Source organism: Micrasema longulum, unplaced genomic scaffold (genome assembly GCF_059751315.1).
Source record: "Micrasema longulum isolate JH-2025_06_02 unplaced genomic scaffold, ASM5975131v1 h1tg000336l, whole genome shotgun sequence".
NCBI classification, from domain to species: Eukaryota; Metazoa; Arthropoda; class Insecta; order Trichoptera; family Brachycentridae; genus Micrasema; species Micrasema longulum.
Window position 1 is genome coordinate 269461 of NW_028277540.1, and position 15650 is coordinate 285110.

The 15650-nt window shown below is 33.2% G+C and overlaps 2 protein-coding genes across 2 annotated transcripts in view; one reads left to right on the forward strand and one right to left on the reverse strand.

Moving 5' to 3' along the window:
* Positions 1–15650, forward strand: part of LOC148282345 (tRNA dimethylallyltransferase-like) — a 126063-nt gene that overhangs the window by 53830 nt on the left and 56583 nt on the right. The gene's annotated exons all lie outside the window — the stretch shown is intronic.
* Positions 2109–9256, reverse strand: LOC148282346 (uncharacterized). Its single transcript, XM_088225221.1, has 2 exons — positions 8953–9256; positions 2109–3398 (listed from the first exon to the last, which is right to left on the reverse strand). Exons 1-2 carry the CDS (start codon positions 9215–9217, stop codon positions 2875–2877), a joined length of 789 nt encoding a protein of 262 aa, XP_088081347.1. The 5' UTR covers positions 9218–9256; the 3' UTR covers positions 2109–2874.

Genomic DNA, 15650 nt, shown 5'->3' on the forward strand with positions numbered 1-15650 from the left:
CCTCTTTAACCGAAAGTCGTGTTAATTTTTAATTGTTTTTGCAACATCAGGTGAAGAAATAACTCTTTTATTTATGACTAGCATCCATACATTAAAAAAAACATATTTTTTATTTTTATTTATCCAAAATTGCAATTTTGAAGCCATTTTCTAAAAGTTGTGAATTACTGTGATAGATGAAAACAGGAATTAAGTTGTGGCAGAGCGAGGTTCGAATTTTGGACTTTTGGTACGTGAATCCACGACGCTACCACTTGATCATTACCCGGTTTGCTTTCATATTTATTTATTTTTGTCACTCTCTAACTAAGGTTCCAATATACCCCATGCTATTTATTCAACATTTTATATAAATACACTTTTTTTTTTAAATAAGGCAATTTCTTCCTACTTATCCAAACCGTTAAGAATCTTATACAATATTTTTACTAATATATACAAAATTTGACTCAAAAATAAACTAAAAATCTACACTATACTATGAAGTAGCAGTTTAAATGTTATTCAGTTTTATTTTATATCACTCAAAAGTATCAAAATAAATTTTTATCCCATTTATAAATATTTATTTTATTTATAAATGTTTTGTTTAGCCAATTCATCAATATAAAATTTTGATTGTACAGTTGTACAGTTTTATTTCAAATTTTATTTAACTAATTTTAAATCATACTAATATACACACTTTTGTGCATACATAAATGTCGATTTTACTTTATACCGTCTCTTTATATATCGATGAAGATAGCGTTTATAATCGCGGCCTTGGTGGTCAAGCATCGGCAACAAATGACGATCGCCAAAAATTAAGCGTACCTGGGGTGCTATTCTGAACAGCTCTCGCGGCACGAGAAAACAGTTTTTCTCGTGTATTTTGTATGTAAATACGCGAGATAATACGGCCGCGAGAGCGTTTGGAATGGGCCTCGATTACAATCAGAAATTAACAGAGTTATCTAAGCACAATATCTATGCCCAATAATTGTCCATAAATTTATGCATTTTCTATGCAAAAATGTGTATATTTGTAAAAAAAATAAGAATCCTGTTCAACTACAGGTTACCGGCAAAATACATAAAATGTATTTACAAATTTACAGATCTCCGTACAGAAAATTCGATTTATTTATGAACTGTTGCTGTTAGATGTTAGCTTTCCATTGTAATCGGGGCCCTGGTAACAACTACCACTACGACATTTGTCGTACATTGACGATCGTCAAATGTCGAGTAGTCAATCATAATACCAAAAATTATTCTCGTATATTTTTATATTTGCAAATTATTTATAACCTCTGTATATGTAAAAGCCCTTTGGGCGTTAATAAATAAATCATTCAACTTTGACGATTTGTAAATAATGATATTTGCCTTCGTCATAAGAAATTTGGGATTTTTCAAATAAAAAGCAACAACTTATAAAATAAAATATATTTTATGCGTTCATAGATTTCTTACAAAAGCCATCGATGCTTAACTAAATTTTACTTACCTAAATATAATATTTTATACAAGAAATTAAAAAAAAAAAACTTAAATATGAGGAATGTTAATATTATCATAATTTTACGGCTAACTTGTCATGTTTAATTGTTGAACTCAGACATTAAATTCGTATTTTTGAGATCATTAAAAAATATTTTATTTCTATAAAGGTACCCTCTTGCATAATTGAACGTAGTTATGCAGAAAGCAGCCAGCTATAGAAAAGTTAAACTGAGACATCACTTTTTTGAAAAGAGTGGATAATCAAATGATAAACAATTAATACATTAGTTCTTTTATATTTCAAACAAGTATCTTATTACGTATTTGACCAGTTTTAGTAGTAGTTTTTAAGTACCGTAAGATTTTCTAGAGCTGTGGGTGTTTTTTGCAAATTGAGAAATACCGTTTTTGAGATCAACACTATATTTAGAATGTGATAATTACAGTTTTTCGAATGAAAGCGGCCTAGCTGTTTTTGGCAGAACATAGAATTGACCTTACCGCACCCGATAACACCAATATCTTTTTCAAAATTGGAGACTGGCTGCTTTCTGCATCACTACGTTCAATTCATCTTAAGCAAAAAAAAAACTTGTAATATTGTAATTTGTTCATTGTAATTTTTTTTTAAATCAAAATTTATTTTTTGCTTTCATATGATTTACCCAAATATTAAAATTTTTGAGCCATTATCTTTTAGTCGCAAAAAACGTGTCAGAAAATGGGAAACAAGTTGGGGCACAGCGGGATTAAAATCTCGGACCTCCTGATCCGGAGGCCCCGTTAATAAGTCTTAATAACTCGCTCAGCCTCTGTTTTAGAGGCTCGTCAACAGGTGAGAAATACAGCTATAAAAAATTCACCATAACACCCAGACCAATTTTCTTGGTTTTTTATCTTGCAACTTGTGGGAATCGAACCCGTGCCGCCAGTTTCACAGTTAACCGTCTAGCCAATTGCGCCATGGCGCCATAATATCAGCATTTTTAAAATTCAATATTTTCTTACGGACGGCGCAAAAAATTTCTTTTAAAATACGCATTTGTGCTTTGTATTTGATCAAAAATAAGCAAGGGTGTAAATGTTGGTTTAGAAAATATTCATTATTTAACAGTACATATTTAACAAGTGTTCTTTTTTTGTAATAAAAATAATTAATGCAATGAGAAAGTTCAGTGTTTTTAATTGATCGGTTATTGTTCACCAGAACCTGTGACATTCCAAAGTAGTTCGTTTTTATTAAAACCATTTTTTATTAATTTTTTCATAAATTTTCGACAAACTTCGCTTTAAAATTAAATCCTCTAATTTTTACAACGTTTAAGAAAACATTTTTTATATCCAATTTCCCGGAGCACTGAAATTCCTCATTCACATTATTATCGATCAAATTGAATTCTTATCAGATAGAAGGTGCAACTCTGTCTGGCTTACGAGATTGCATATTGTCATTCTTACTTCGGCTATTTTGTTCGGAGGGAATCTCGAAACAACATCCGCCATGCTTCGGAAAAATACATGAGTTGGGCTTTCGTTGTGCTCTTCTGTTTTGGGAAATTTACCTTGGCATCCATCTTCTCTTTCGCCCTCGAAGTCTTCGGTGGCTTCTTTTCTCTTTTTGCTCTTTTCTTTACACGCCGCGGCCTGTTGCTGACTCATGGTCGATACATCTACGAAATCAATGTCAGCGTCTCCGGTGTTGGTTGCGATCATAAAATGGTCGTCCAAGTATATTTGTTCCTCTTTCATTACCTGTGCTTGTTGGTTTTCCATGGCGAATTCATCGATGAAACTGAGCCGGATATCGTCATATTTACTGGGAATACCTGTAGACGTACCACTGGACTTTTTGCGTTGATATTTCCTATAGTTGTCTCGTATCGTTTTCCATTTATTTTTGCACTCTTGCGCTGAAATTCAATGAAATAACATTATTGTTTTTATTTTTTGATTAGGTACCTGATATTTTGCTAACCTACATAATACTATCTATATTCTGCTACACTGACACGAAACGAACAGCTGCCGTGGCGCAGTTGGTTAGACGGCCAACTGTGAAACTGGCGTCGCGGGTTCGATTCCCGCCAAAATCCAAGAAAGATCTTTTTCTCAATTGGTCTGGTTGTTGTGGTGTCTTTTTCATTACCTCCTACCATATCCCCTCTTTCCCACCTGCTGGCAAGCCTCGAAATAGAGGCTTAGCGGGTTATTCCTTTAAAAAATAATCTTTGATCAACGAAGTTTGTACATTTTTTTAAAAATGTTTTTAGTTCAGGTGACGAAGGGCTAAAAGTTAAGACCAATATTTATAGCTAAATAATACATTAACACATGTAAACCTACACACAGTTTAAAAATTTTTATATTATGGTAAAAAAAATCGTTTCGGAATATTATTAGTAAGAATATTTTCTACTTTATTGTGAATGAATGTTTACCATATTAAAAACATTTACTATATTTCAAGAACACAACTTTACTTTCGAAAGAACATTCTTTTCATCAAAGGTGTAACAAAATGATTGGACGAGTGTTCTCCCGAAACCGTAGTTGTGTTTCTTTACATAGAATAAAAATTAGTAAATTAAGTTTCTATATCATTACAATATATTGTAATATTGTTGTTACAAAGTGACTGCTGAAGTAATATGAATGTTTAAACATAGGCAGAATAGTGAATGCTACAGTATGTAAAGTGACGACCTAAACTAACCGATGACAGGTCATGAGCCCTGTAAATGCCTAGACTTCTATATTCCCTTATCTAAAATGTTCTCACCGCCTGACTCATTAATCGATATGCAGGTACTGGAGCAAACAGTGGCCTTATTCTGTAACTGATTCGTTTCGTAAATTCATTCGTATCGTATTAGGGGAAACGAAAGTGAAATACGATTTTGATTGCGATAGAGTGAGATGACGAACGAACGATCTTACTAAACGAAATTGTGACAGAATAAGCCCGCAGTACTTTATAAATCTCGGCACTTTTGTAAAGCTTAAATATTTTTTTTAAGAAAGTAAAGAATCGAACCGACAACCTCGAAATTCCACGTCGACTCCAAACTACGGGGCCGCAACATGAAGATTGTTAATTAATTTTGTCACAACTAAATCATATTGAATTTTGTAATACATTCATACATTATTTACACAAATAAAATTGTATTTTTGAACATCATCAATGCGAAACGAATGCGATTAGACAAGTCTTCGGCGAATCGAATATTGTATTTTTTAGGTACTATTAAATTTTTTCGATTCTCAGTACCTAACGTACCCTCACCTAAGTAGAAAACATACCATTTGAAGGTATTCGTCGATACAACTTCACATGCATATATATCTCCAATTATAGAATTACACAAAATAGATAGAATTACATTTGTCGTTTTTTTAAAATGATTTTATTTTATTTGTTATACGGTATACAATGCTATGAAAAATTAGTTGTGCGTGTGTATTTATTAACTAAGATTTATTCTTAAGAGATTATTCGCAAAAGTTGGGAGAATATCATGAAAAATGACGTTGTAATTTCGGCAGTAAATATAAACTAAAAAAACAGATTTTTTTTTAAAGCAATACGAAATATAATCAGCTTAAAAGAACTTATGCAGTTGTATCAGACACATTACTTAAACAACTTATCATTGCACAAAAAGCTTTGATATAAAATATCCTTAAAGTCCCTGCCAGGACGAGCTCCCTCGACATATACGAAAAACTTAATGTTATGACTATAAAACAAATCTATGCAAGTCATAATAATGTACGCATACTCAAATTATTCAATACCTCCCATGGCACCAAACACAAGTGCTAGAGAGATACTAGACATTCCACCCAGATTTATTTATTTATTAACGGACATTGTCCATTTATACAATTTATAGGGTTTTAATATTACAATAAACGAATAGTTTAAAACATTTTTAAAAAGAAGAAAAGAAGCATTGACAAACGTAAGGGACATCAAGACAATATCTGGACTATTTATTTAGTGCTCGTTTAAATCGTTGTAAACTTAAACCAAAAAAGTCCAGATCTTGTCTTGAGTTTACAATACGACAAAGACGGGTCATTGGAGAATTAAGGCCATAGTTTGTTCTATGCCGATCGATGAACATTACTTCATTGTTTATCAATCTACGAGTCGGAATATTGAATTTTACTTGTCCCAGTAATGATGGAACATCGATTATACCATTTAGTATGCCGAACATATATATATGGAATCAATATTAGTTCTACGTTTTTGTAGACTAGAAATATTTGACATTGACTCTATTTCGGAATAAGAATAATTACTTCTTTCTAGTCCAAGCATCCACGCTACTTTTCGAAGCAAGCGATGTTGGACTGATTCAATGTGATTTATGCGATTGACATAGAATGGAGACCAACCAGACCACGGAGGCATATTCTAAAAGAAGGCGAACAGTTGAGCAATAAAGAGTTTTGATTGTACGGACATTAGTAAAATCAGAGGATATTCTGTTAATGAAGCCAAGTAATTTCAGTGATTTATTTACTGTACTATATATATGCTCATTGTTTGTCAGTTTAAAGTCCAAAACAACTCCTAAATATCTGATGGACTTAACTACATCAATTTTGGAGTTTTCTATTAGTTACTCGACGGAAATCAGTTGTTTTGTTCTATGAAATGACATTATTTTGCATTTTTAAATATTCAGTTTTAATTTATTGACTTTACACCATTGGTTAAAAGAGTTAATGTCTGATTGAAGAAGAAAACAGTCTTGTAAAGTTTAAATTATTTTGAGAATTTCGTTGTCGTCCGCAAAGAGCCAAAAGCGAGAGTTAGAGAATGATTTAGTAACATCATTGATAAACAAGTTGAAAAGCAGGGGTGCCTAATAGGCACCCTGAGGTACACCCGATGTAACATCAACACTGGTTGACAAATAGTTATTTATCCGAACATTTTGTTCCCTACCAGTAAGATACGAATTAATAAATGAGAGTAATGGATCTCTTATTCCCAAGGCATGTAATTTATACATGAGAATTTTATGATCTACTTTGTCAAATGCCTTAGAAAAATCTGTATAAAGAACATCAATCTGCTGACCATTTTCGAGTGCTTTGACAATAACCTGGGTATAATCTACCAGGTTAGAGGTGGTTGATCTGGCAGATCTAAATCCATGCTGTTCATCGATCAGTATATTCTTAAACATGGGCGTGTTTTTGCTAGCAATAATATCTTCAAACATTTTAGGTATACAAGATAAAGTTGAAATAGGCCTATAATTGCTAACATCAGATTTATCGCCTGATTTAAAAATAGGCCGTATGTAACTTATTTTCCATAAGGATGGAAACTCACCAGATGACAGAGAAAGATTAAATATGTATGAAATTGGTTTAGTGAGAGTGTAGCAAATTTTTTTAATAATACATCTGAAATCCCATCGAGCCCAGTAGTTTTTTTACTAGTTAATTTGTTTATAGAAAGAAAAACAGCATTACATAATAGATTCTTGTTTCCGCTTTTACCATTTCTCTCAATTGGGAAAATATTTAATATTTTTGTTAGGTTGCCAGTTGATTTACATAATTTGTGATTGCATTTTTTTGAAATATTAAGTTTTTTAATATGGTGCTGCAAAAGCAATCGAAAATGAACAGAACTTTTGATCGAAGAGGTTTGGTCAACTTCTCCATTAAAGTGTACAATCTACTTCCATTGTCCATAAGAAATATTAGTAAATACTGTCACTATAAAATCGCCATTAAGAAGTGGATAATGGAGGTGGGATGCGCACAGTTCGATGATGGGATCAGACCAAATAGGTAGATTAAAAAAAATAAAATAATAATAATTTTATACGTTTTTATTATGTTTTCTATGTATTTTTAATTATGTTTAATAAGGCATGTTTGGGGTTAGGGATAAGTCAATTGGGGATAAGTCCGCCTCGTAATGGTGGTTGGCGCAATCGCCTACTATACTCAAGGTCTCGGGCTCGATGCTCGGGCTGCATACATCACATACATCATCTGTACATACATCCTCCTTTTCCCTTTAAGAATCTGTTAGTTTATATTCCTTAGGAATAATTTAGTAAACTTTCCTCTATGCGCAGTTGACAGCGCTGTTATAATAGTCCCCTAGGACTCTTATAACAGCTGAGGGTGGATGGTGGGCTTTTGGACCCTCTCAATGCAATCATTTACTGTTCGTGGATAAGCACCCGAAGCTTAAGAATGATCACATTACCTTCGTAACAGATAATCAATATACGCTACATTTCTTATACAAACGCAGTCCCTTATGCACCACCTGGTGCGGTTAGGGACATAATGATTATATAGTTTATATTGATTGACTTTTTTAACAATATTTTTAGCATGTCCAAATATGTAAGACAGGGAACGAACATTGAAGTCGACTTCAGCAGAATTGTGAATGTTACACAGTGTGTTAAGTGATCACTTAACCCAGCCGATGACATATCATAATCTTTTTAAATACCTAAACTTCCATATTTTTAACAGCTTCATCTCTGTTGAATATATATCTAATATTAAAATAGTACCTAATAACAAAAATATTGATGCGGGTTGCGGTCCATGGTACAGTCGCGGACTTGGGAGGTTACAGGAGGTTCTAGGTTCCAACCCTGCCCTACCGCCTCGTTTTTCTAACACGGTTAATGAGGTGCCTAAAAAAAGTGGTCCCAAAATCTAAATATTTGGGTATAGGTCAAACCGCACTAGAGCGGCACTGCACGTCGCGTCGCAGCAACACGAAATATTATTTTCAATGTTTGGATGACACAAACCGCAGTACAGCTGCGCTTCACTGCGCGAACTCTGCACAAAATCTTGTCGCCCGGCGACGCTGTAATGCGGTTTGTTCTTAAAGCATAAGAACGCGAATATTTCCTACAAAAATAAGCAGTGGCGCCATAACCTTTAAAAAAAATAAATAGGACCTACCTATGTATGTATGTACATATGTGTTAAGATCACTTTTTTGTAATGTACCTATGTACGTATGCATATAAAAAAACACGAAACAGTCAAATAACTGTATACTTTAGGTAAAATAAATATTTATTCCACCTTCTTTCTTAATTTTTGAAATGGTATTTTATTTGTTAATTATTTTTTGCCACTAAAAATAGCTATTTTAAGATAAATAATTATTTTCTGAAAATAAACCGATCCAATTTTTGTTGCCAGTTAAAAAAGTTTTTTTATAAAGTTCCAAGAAAATGCCTCTGTTTTGTAAAATGTGATTTTTTATTTTATCAGTTTCGTTAAAAAATACACATGCAAGAGTAATAATAAATTAATGTCAAAGAAAACAAAAATATTATTCCTCGCCGTCGTGGCGTCACGGTCCAATCGTAAATGGCGACGTACTATCGTTACACTTTGAATCGGAGTTGCAGTGTAAAGAGTGTGTGGTAAAAACATAAAACTTACGCGTTTTGTTGAACTTCCTTCCTATTTCTCTCCAAGCTTTGTCTCTTTTAATAATGTTATGATGACTCGTGTTCTTGAATTGGTACAAATGGGGGTAACTCTTTATGCAATCAATGAACGAATCTTCGAATGAATCCATCACGCGTCCAACGTCGGAACACGCCCGGCTAGAACTGGCGGCGTCGCGTCCGCGCGACACGCAACGTCGGGCTCCAACCGGTTCGGCGATAGAGACGGCAACAGTGTGGCGCCGACGGCGGCGCATGGCGTGTCCGCGGTACCTCGTGCCGCCTACCCAGAGCTGTACTGCGTACTATAACATGGCAACATCGCTGACGTGGGTTCTGACGTTATCGTGCTACGCTAAACGATTTGACAAATTCATTTAAATAAGTGCAAAATTCCTATTATTAACATAAGCTTTAACTTTGTGATAAAATATTTTATTAAATAATTGCATATTACAACTTATCGACTTTTCTACATATGTCTATCGGTGTCGAGACGTACCTACCTACCCGTCTTTTCGCCAGGACACTAATCACATCAACTTGCAAATCCTATCCTTATCAAATTAATATTTAGTATAAGTTTATATTGTATTAGTCTGTGCTCTCTATTAATTTGTTAACTGTTATCATATATTAGAATGTAATTGCCTAGCTTGGAACGGGGTATGTACCCTTGTAGCTGGGCAAAGTGAACGTAAAATTGTATTTTTGATAAAAGGTGTAAATAAATAAAATTAAAATAATTATTGTTTAGTATTGATATTTATATAAACCATGAAATGAACTTTTTAACTTTCCTTTTAAAGTACTTTCTTTTTCTTTTTTTTTCTCTTTGTTTTCTTCTCTTCCTCTTTTTTAAAACTACTATTTTCTTCAATTTACCTTTCTTTTATAATGGTATAATAATTATATTTGTTACAGATGTAATATTTATTTTTTTATAAATAAATATTATTTACCATTGTATACTTTTCTCGATGTTTTTGTTCTTTTTTAATATTATGCTATTTTTCGCTTTTTTTTTTCACTGGTTTTATTGTAATTATGTAAAAAGTTCATGGAACCGTAAATAAATAAATAATTATCGCTGAGTACAGCCTTAAAAGCAATACTTACTAATAAAAAAAAATAAAAAAAAAATAAAATCATTTCCCTTATAATGGATTTTGCATCTTGATATAATTAGTGTCCTGCCGAAGAGACGGGTACGACTCGAAACCAGTAAACATAGAAAAGTCGGTAAGTGGTTATTATGTATATAATTATTTACTATCATGTAACAATAATATTCCCAATATTTTGAGTACCTATGTCAAAATGTTTGTATACAAGCTGGATTTCCTCCATAGGAAGTTATTAAGATCTAAATTGTTCTTATTAAGAAATCCAGCCTGTCTACATACATTTGGACATACTCAAGACATTGTTTACTAAAGTAACTGGTATAAGAAATAAATTATTATAATCTGTTTTCAGGCATTGCCTAGTAGGTGAAATGATTCAAATAAATCTTACCGACATCAATAAGGGTTTTAGCTCTTTTATTTAAAAAAGTCAGCAAATGGAAGAGGTGATGAATGCAGATGTTTAAACATAGCCAGAATGGTCAATGTTACTACTTATACCATCACACCATTTCCCCGTAGAGAATGGACCGCCACACACGTCTATCCTGGCATACATTTCTAGCTTCTTCTACATTCATACATCGTGTCATACATGACCTTCGGTTCCACCTGCTTTTGACATGAACAGACTTAAGATTTTGCTTTATCTGATAATGCCACGTCTTCCTTGGTCGTCCTCGTCTCGAGTGTAAAGTGGCCACTTAAACAAGCCAATGACAGGTCATAAGCTCTGCTCAAAAACATTTTCATCTCCTAACTATATTCTCGTTTTCTGGTTATTTTTTCTTTGCTGTAAATATTTTTTTTGATAAAAGGAAATATTTGAGTTCTTATGGTTAACCCAAATATGTAATTTTGAGGGCCGTTTTTTAACTTCTTGTATTCCTGACTACTGTTTACTTTTTTTCATCTTATTTCGGCACCCTCCAACATACCTGTCAGAACAATTGTTCCAATACATATAGGTGCTGGATATGAGACGACTGTACCTCAAAAAAGCACTTACACTCTTCTTGTCGAACAATAAGGAGAGGTCTCGGCAAAATGCCTGTACGAGGTTTTCCCAGAGCATGAATTATGTCATTCCCAAAACCCGTACGACTTTTGCTCAGAGACATCTCTCATTTATCGCACCGAGAGTGTTCAATATTTTAGAAAAGCGTATTAAGCTCTGAAGGACAAAAACTATTTTCAAGAAATTAGTTAAGGAGTGGATTTTCCTTAGTGGGAGGGATTTAAGTAGGAAACTCCTTAATGATGTTCCGAATGTTTGAGTTTACTGTTTACCATATTGATGTTCCATATATATATGTATTTTTTAAAAAATATTTTTTATGTTTCTGATTCTATATTTGTGGTGATATACTCATGTGTCTGTGCCAAATAATTGCTAGTCCCATCTCAACACAAAACTTTTAGTCCTATGGAGTTATGTCTCAAATAATGTACAATAAACTTATGTATTCAAATATATAAAAATAAAATTAAAAAACTAAAGAATTTAAAAAAAATATTTTTATTTATTTAACTTCAAGTAAATAAAATAATGCACTTTGGTGGGCTTACTGGTAAAAGCTATATCTCTCAGCCAATTTAATATTGTATTCTTGTTTTAAATTTTGGAATGAAGTTATCAGTGACCGACCGAAGCTTCGGTTTCGGTTTCAAAAGCTTCGGCTCAGCCGAAACCTGCGGTTGGATTACGTTTAGCAGTACTCGGGTGCATCTTATGGCTCGTGATTCGGCCTGGTTTTGAATTCTTATATAATATGTTTGTAATTTCTTTACAGTTAGTATATATTACTTTGATAAACTCTTTCATATAAGAACCAAAAAGCGCTAAAAGTAAACAAATTTACTCATTATCTTATGCCTTTTATTTAATTATGTATTTTCTTTAGCACTTATTTTAATGAATTCGAACGTTTTAGAGAAGGGAATATGGAAGTCTAGGCATTTACAGGGCTTATGACCTGGTTTATGTGGCCACTTTACACCCTGTAACATTCGCCATTTTGCCTTTGTATGAAAATCCTTATTCCTTTAATGGGAACTTCAGCCCTACGGGAAATTGGATACAAAAAATGTTTTCTTGCGCACGGTAAAAATTAGAGCACTAAATTACGTACGAAAATATTTTTTTTCAATAAAAACGCAATATGAACCATATAATGATATGAGAGCTTTGAAGGATATCCGGTTTGGTCACCGTAAACGAACCAATCGGAAGAACTGTCATAGAACAACCTCTGACGTCACACGCGGAGTTATTTCAGAAATACAAAATTTTAAAAATCATAGCGCTGATAATACGTTACTTAAAAATATAAAATTTGGCTTAGTTAAATATTCCACTAACAAATAAAAATTTTTAAAAAAGACACTGAACCTCCTCATTCTTCCATCTGTTGATTTAAGTGATTATTGCAGTTTTTTGCATGAAAACGGCCTGGCTATTTTAAGCAGAACATTGACCTTCATGAACTCGGTAACACTAATATATCATTTTTTATAATTGTGGACTGACTGCTTTCTGCTTAACTACGTTCAATTTCGGTAGTGAATTACAAATTACAACACAGAACAGCCAGGCTTATGACAGATCTAATTTTTTTATTGTAACTTCACCGGGAATCGAAGCTGGAACCCCCCGTTTGTGAAACAAACGTGTCGGACGTTACACCACGGAGGCCGCCAATAAAAGTTTTTTTTCAATGTTTTTTTTAAGCTTATCAACGGGCTTAAGTAAGCCCTAATAGATTGGTATTAATGAGTAGTACTTAATCTAAACATTCTTAGAATCTACTTAAATTAACAAAGTGTGTAATCAACAAAAGGTATGTATATAGCATAATCTAGGCGGAAATGGCAAGGTGACATCGCGAGTCAGGATCAGGAGAGACAACACCGCATGCTTCTTAAATGCCTGCCCTTGCTGTAGGAACACATCGACAGTACCGTTTAGTGAGATTTCGTTCACTGTTATGAGGATCCTTGGCAGAGGGGAAAAGAATCCGATGTTAGTTTTATGATTTCTCACAGCAAAGACAGGATTGTACGCAAGTTACGGAGAGGTACATTAAGGTTTATCTGAGCAAGGATATCATGGGCATCTATACAGTTAGATATTAGTTTGTGGAAGAATATCAAACCAGCTAAAATCCTTCTGAATTTTTAACTAAAAATAGGAAAGTACTCTAGACGATCATAATAGTTAATTATGAAAGTATTTGATCCGATTCTAAATATTAACGATTAAAGTCAGAAACTATTCTGCGCATTTGTCGATTTGCAAAAAGCGTATGATAAAGTAGATAGAATGAAATTGTGGGGCGTATTGGAAAAGTATGGAGTAAACAATAAACTTATACGTGCAGTATCGTCTCTCTATGAGGAAAGTAGAGCGTGTCTAAGAGTTAATGGGGGATTTACACAGTTTTATTTTACACAGTTAGACTTAACTCTAATGGACCAGTGAAGTTTCCATATTATAAAATAATTATATGTAAGGTTATTAATTAAAGTACAAAAAAGATTTAAAAAAAACATAAATAGAAGTTGTTTAAAAATTAAAATTAAAGTAAAAAAAATAAGAAATTTTTTAAAAGTAATTAAAAGTTAAGAATTGAAATAAAGAATGAAAAACATGCTCAGATGATAATATACATAAGATAACATTTTTTTAAAAAGGAAAAACATAAAAACATAATATTTACATCTTGGTTTGCGTTCTCAAAGGGCGTAAAACAGGGATGTGTAATGTCATCATGGTTGTTTAATCTATACATGGACAACTTAATGAAAGAGATAGAATGTATGAGTATTGGAGCAAATATTGATCATTTTTCAGTAAGCTACTTGTCGTATACTGATGATGCAGTTCTGTTAGCAAGCAGCAAGGATGATTTGCAACAAATAATCTCTAGAATGAATAATGTATGCCTGGAGAGCAAATTGGCGATGAACGAAAGTAAGTCAAAAGTGATGGTATTTGAAAGGGATAGTGAGGTTACTGACTGCATAATAAATGTAAACAACGAATGTCTCGAACAAACAGAAGAATTTGTGTATCTGGGAAGTATATTTTCAAGAGATGGAAGAGTAAAAAAAGATTTTTTTTTTTTTTTACATTTTTTTTGCACCACAACAGGCCAGGAGGCCTAATTACAGTGGTGAATTACATCACAGAGCACCCACAGAGCAGAACTTCCTTAACCCATGTGATTTAATGTTAAATAATATATTATAATTTGTTTTTAAAAAGGTCTCCGAGATATGTCCATTTTTGTTTTAATTATGTTCAACAAAATGTATTTTTATTTTTTATCTGATAATCTTTAATTGTATCAATCCCAGAATGAGTTTGCTAACTCATGGGAATACAATTGTGTTTTTGTACATTTTTGTATTTTGAAATAAAAAAAAAATAAAATAAAAAAAAATGTCTGGGAAATCAATGTACGACAGGGTTATGAATGATGAAATCAGGCGAGAGTGTAAATCTGAGTCAAGTATAATTGATAAGATGCGGAAAGGGTCTCTGAAATGGTTTTGTCACGTAGAACGAATGGACGACGAAAGAATGGCGAAAATGAACGGTAACGTGAGACGTGGACGACCAAGGAAGACGTGGGATGATCAGATAAACCAAAATCTTAAGTCTAGTCATGTCAAAAGCAGACAGAACCGAAGGGCATGTATGACAAGATGTATTAATGTGGAAGAAGCTAGGAATGCATGCCAGGATAGACGTGTGTGGCGGTCCGTTCTCTCTGCCTACCCCCTACGAGAGAAATGGCGTGATGATAGTAGTAGTAGTAGTAGTTTAAAATTTACGTTGCACCGATTCAATCCGCGTTATGAAGTTTTGACTTATGACTAACATTCGCCATAAAACTATGCAACAAAAATGTGACGGCAAATGGGCGAGGGCGGTGCGGTGATTCGCTCGCGAAAATATGTCGCGCAAATTGGACTATTTTCGTGATGATTCGTATTTCGTATGCAATCGGCGTGCATAGGGCGGGTGACTAGTTGCTAGGCTGACTAGTCGCCACCAGGGGTGGATCTAAGAGGCATTTCGACTATAAACGTCATCATAATATTTATTTGGCATCTCATATCAATGGCTTATAATTTCGGTATATTTTTTTAAAATTATTTTTTTTATTTATAAATCATATAACACAAAGTATTTTACCAGCATATTACGTTGAATTACATTCCCAGGAGTTACAACAACTCAATTCGGGACATAAATAATATTAACATTTAAAAAATAACACATACTTAGAACAAAAAAGAAACCAAGCAAGTTTAGCACCTTTATAACTAAATATAGCACAGCAATATATTCGCCAAAAACCTTTTTTTACACAAGCAGAATAAATATATAAAAAAACGCTTTTAATGATAAAAAAAGTAGTGAATCTACTAAGGGAGATAAGGGCATTATCATCACATGCCATGCAGATGATGCAGCCATAGTGATGATGAGAACATATCCATCTCAGTAAGTAAACATCTGGATGCCTAAGAAATGTCGTATAGTACAATGAAC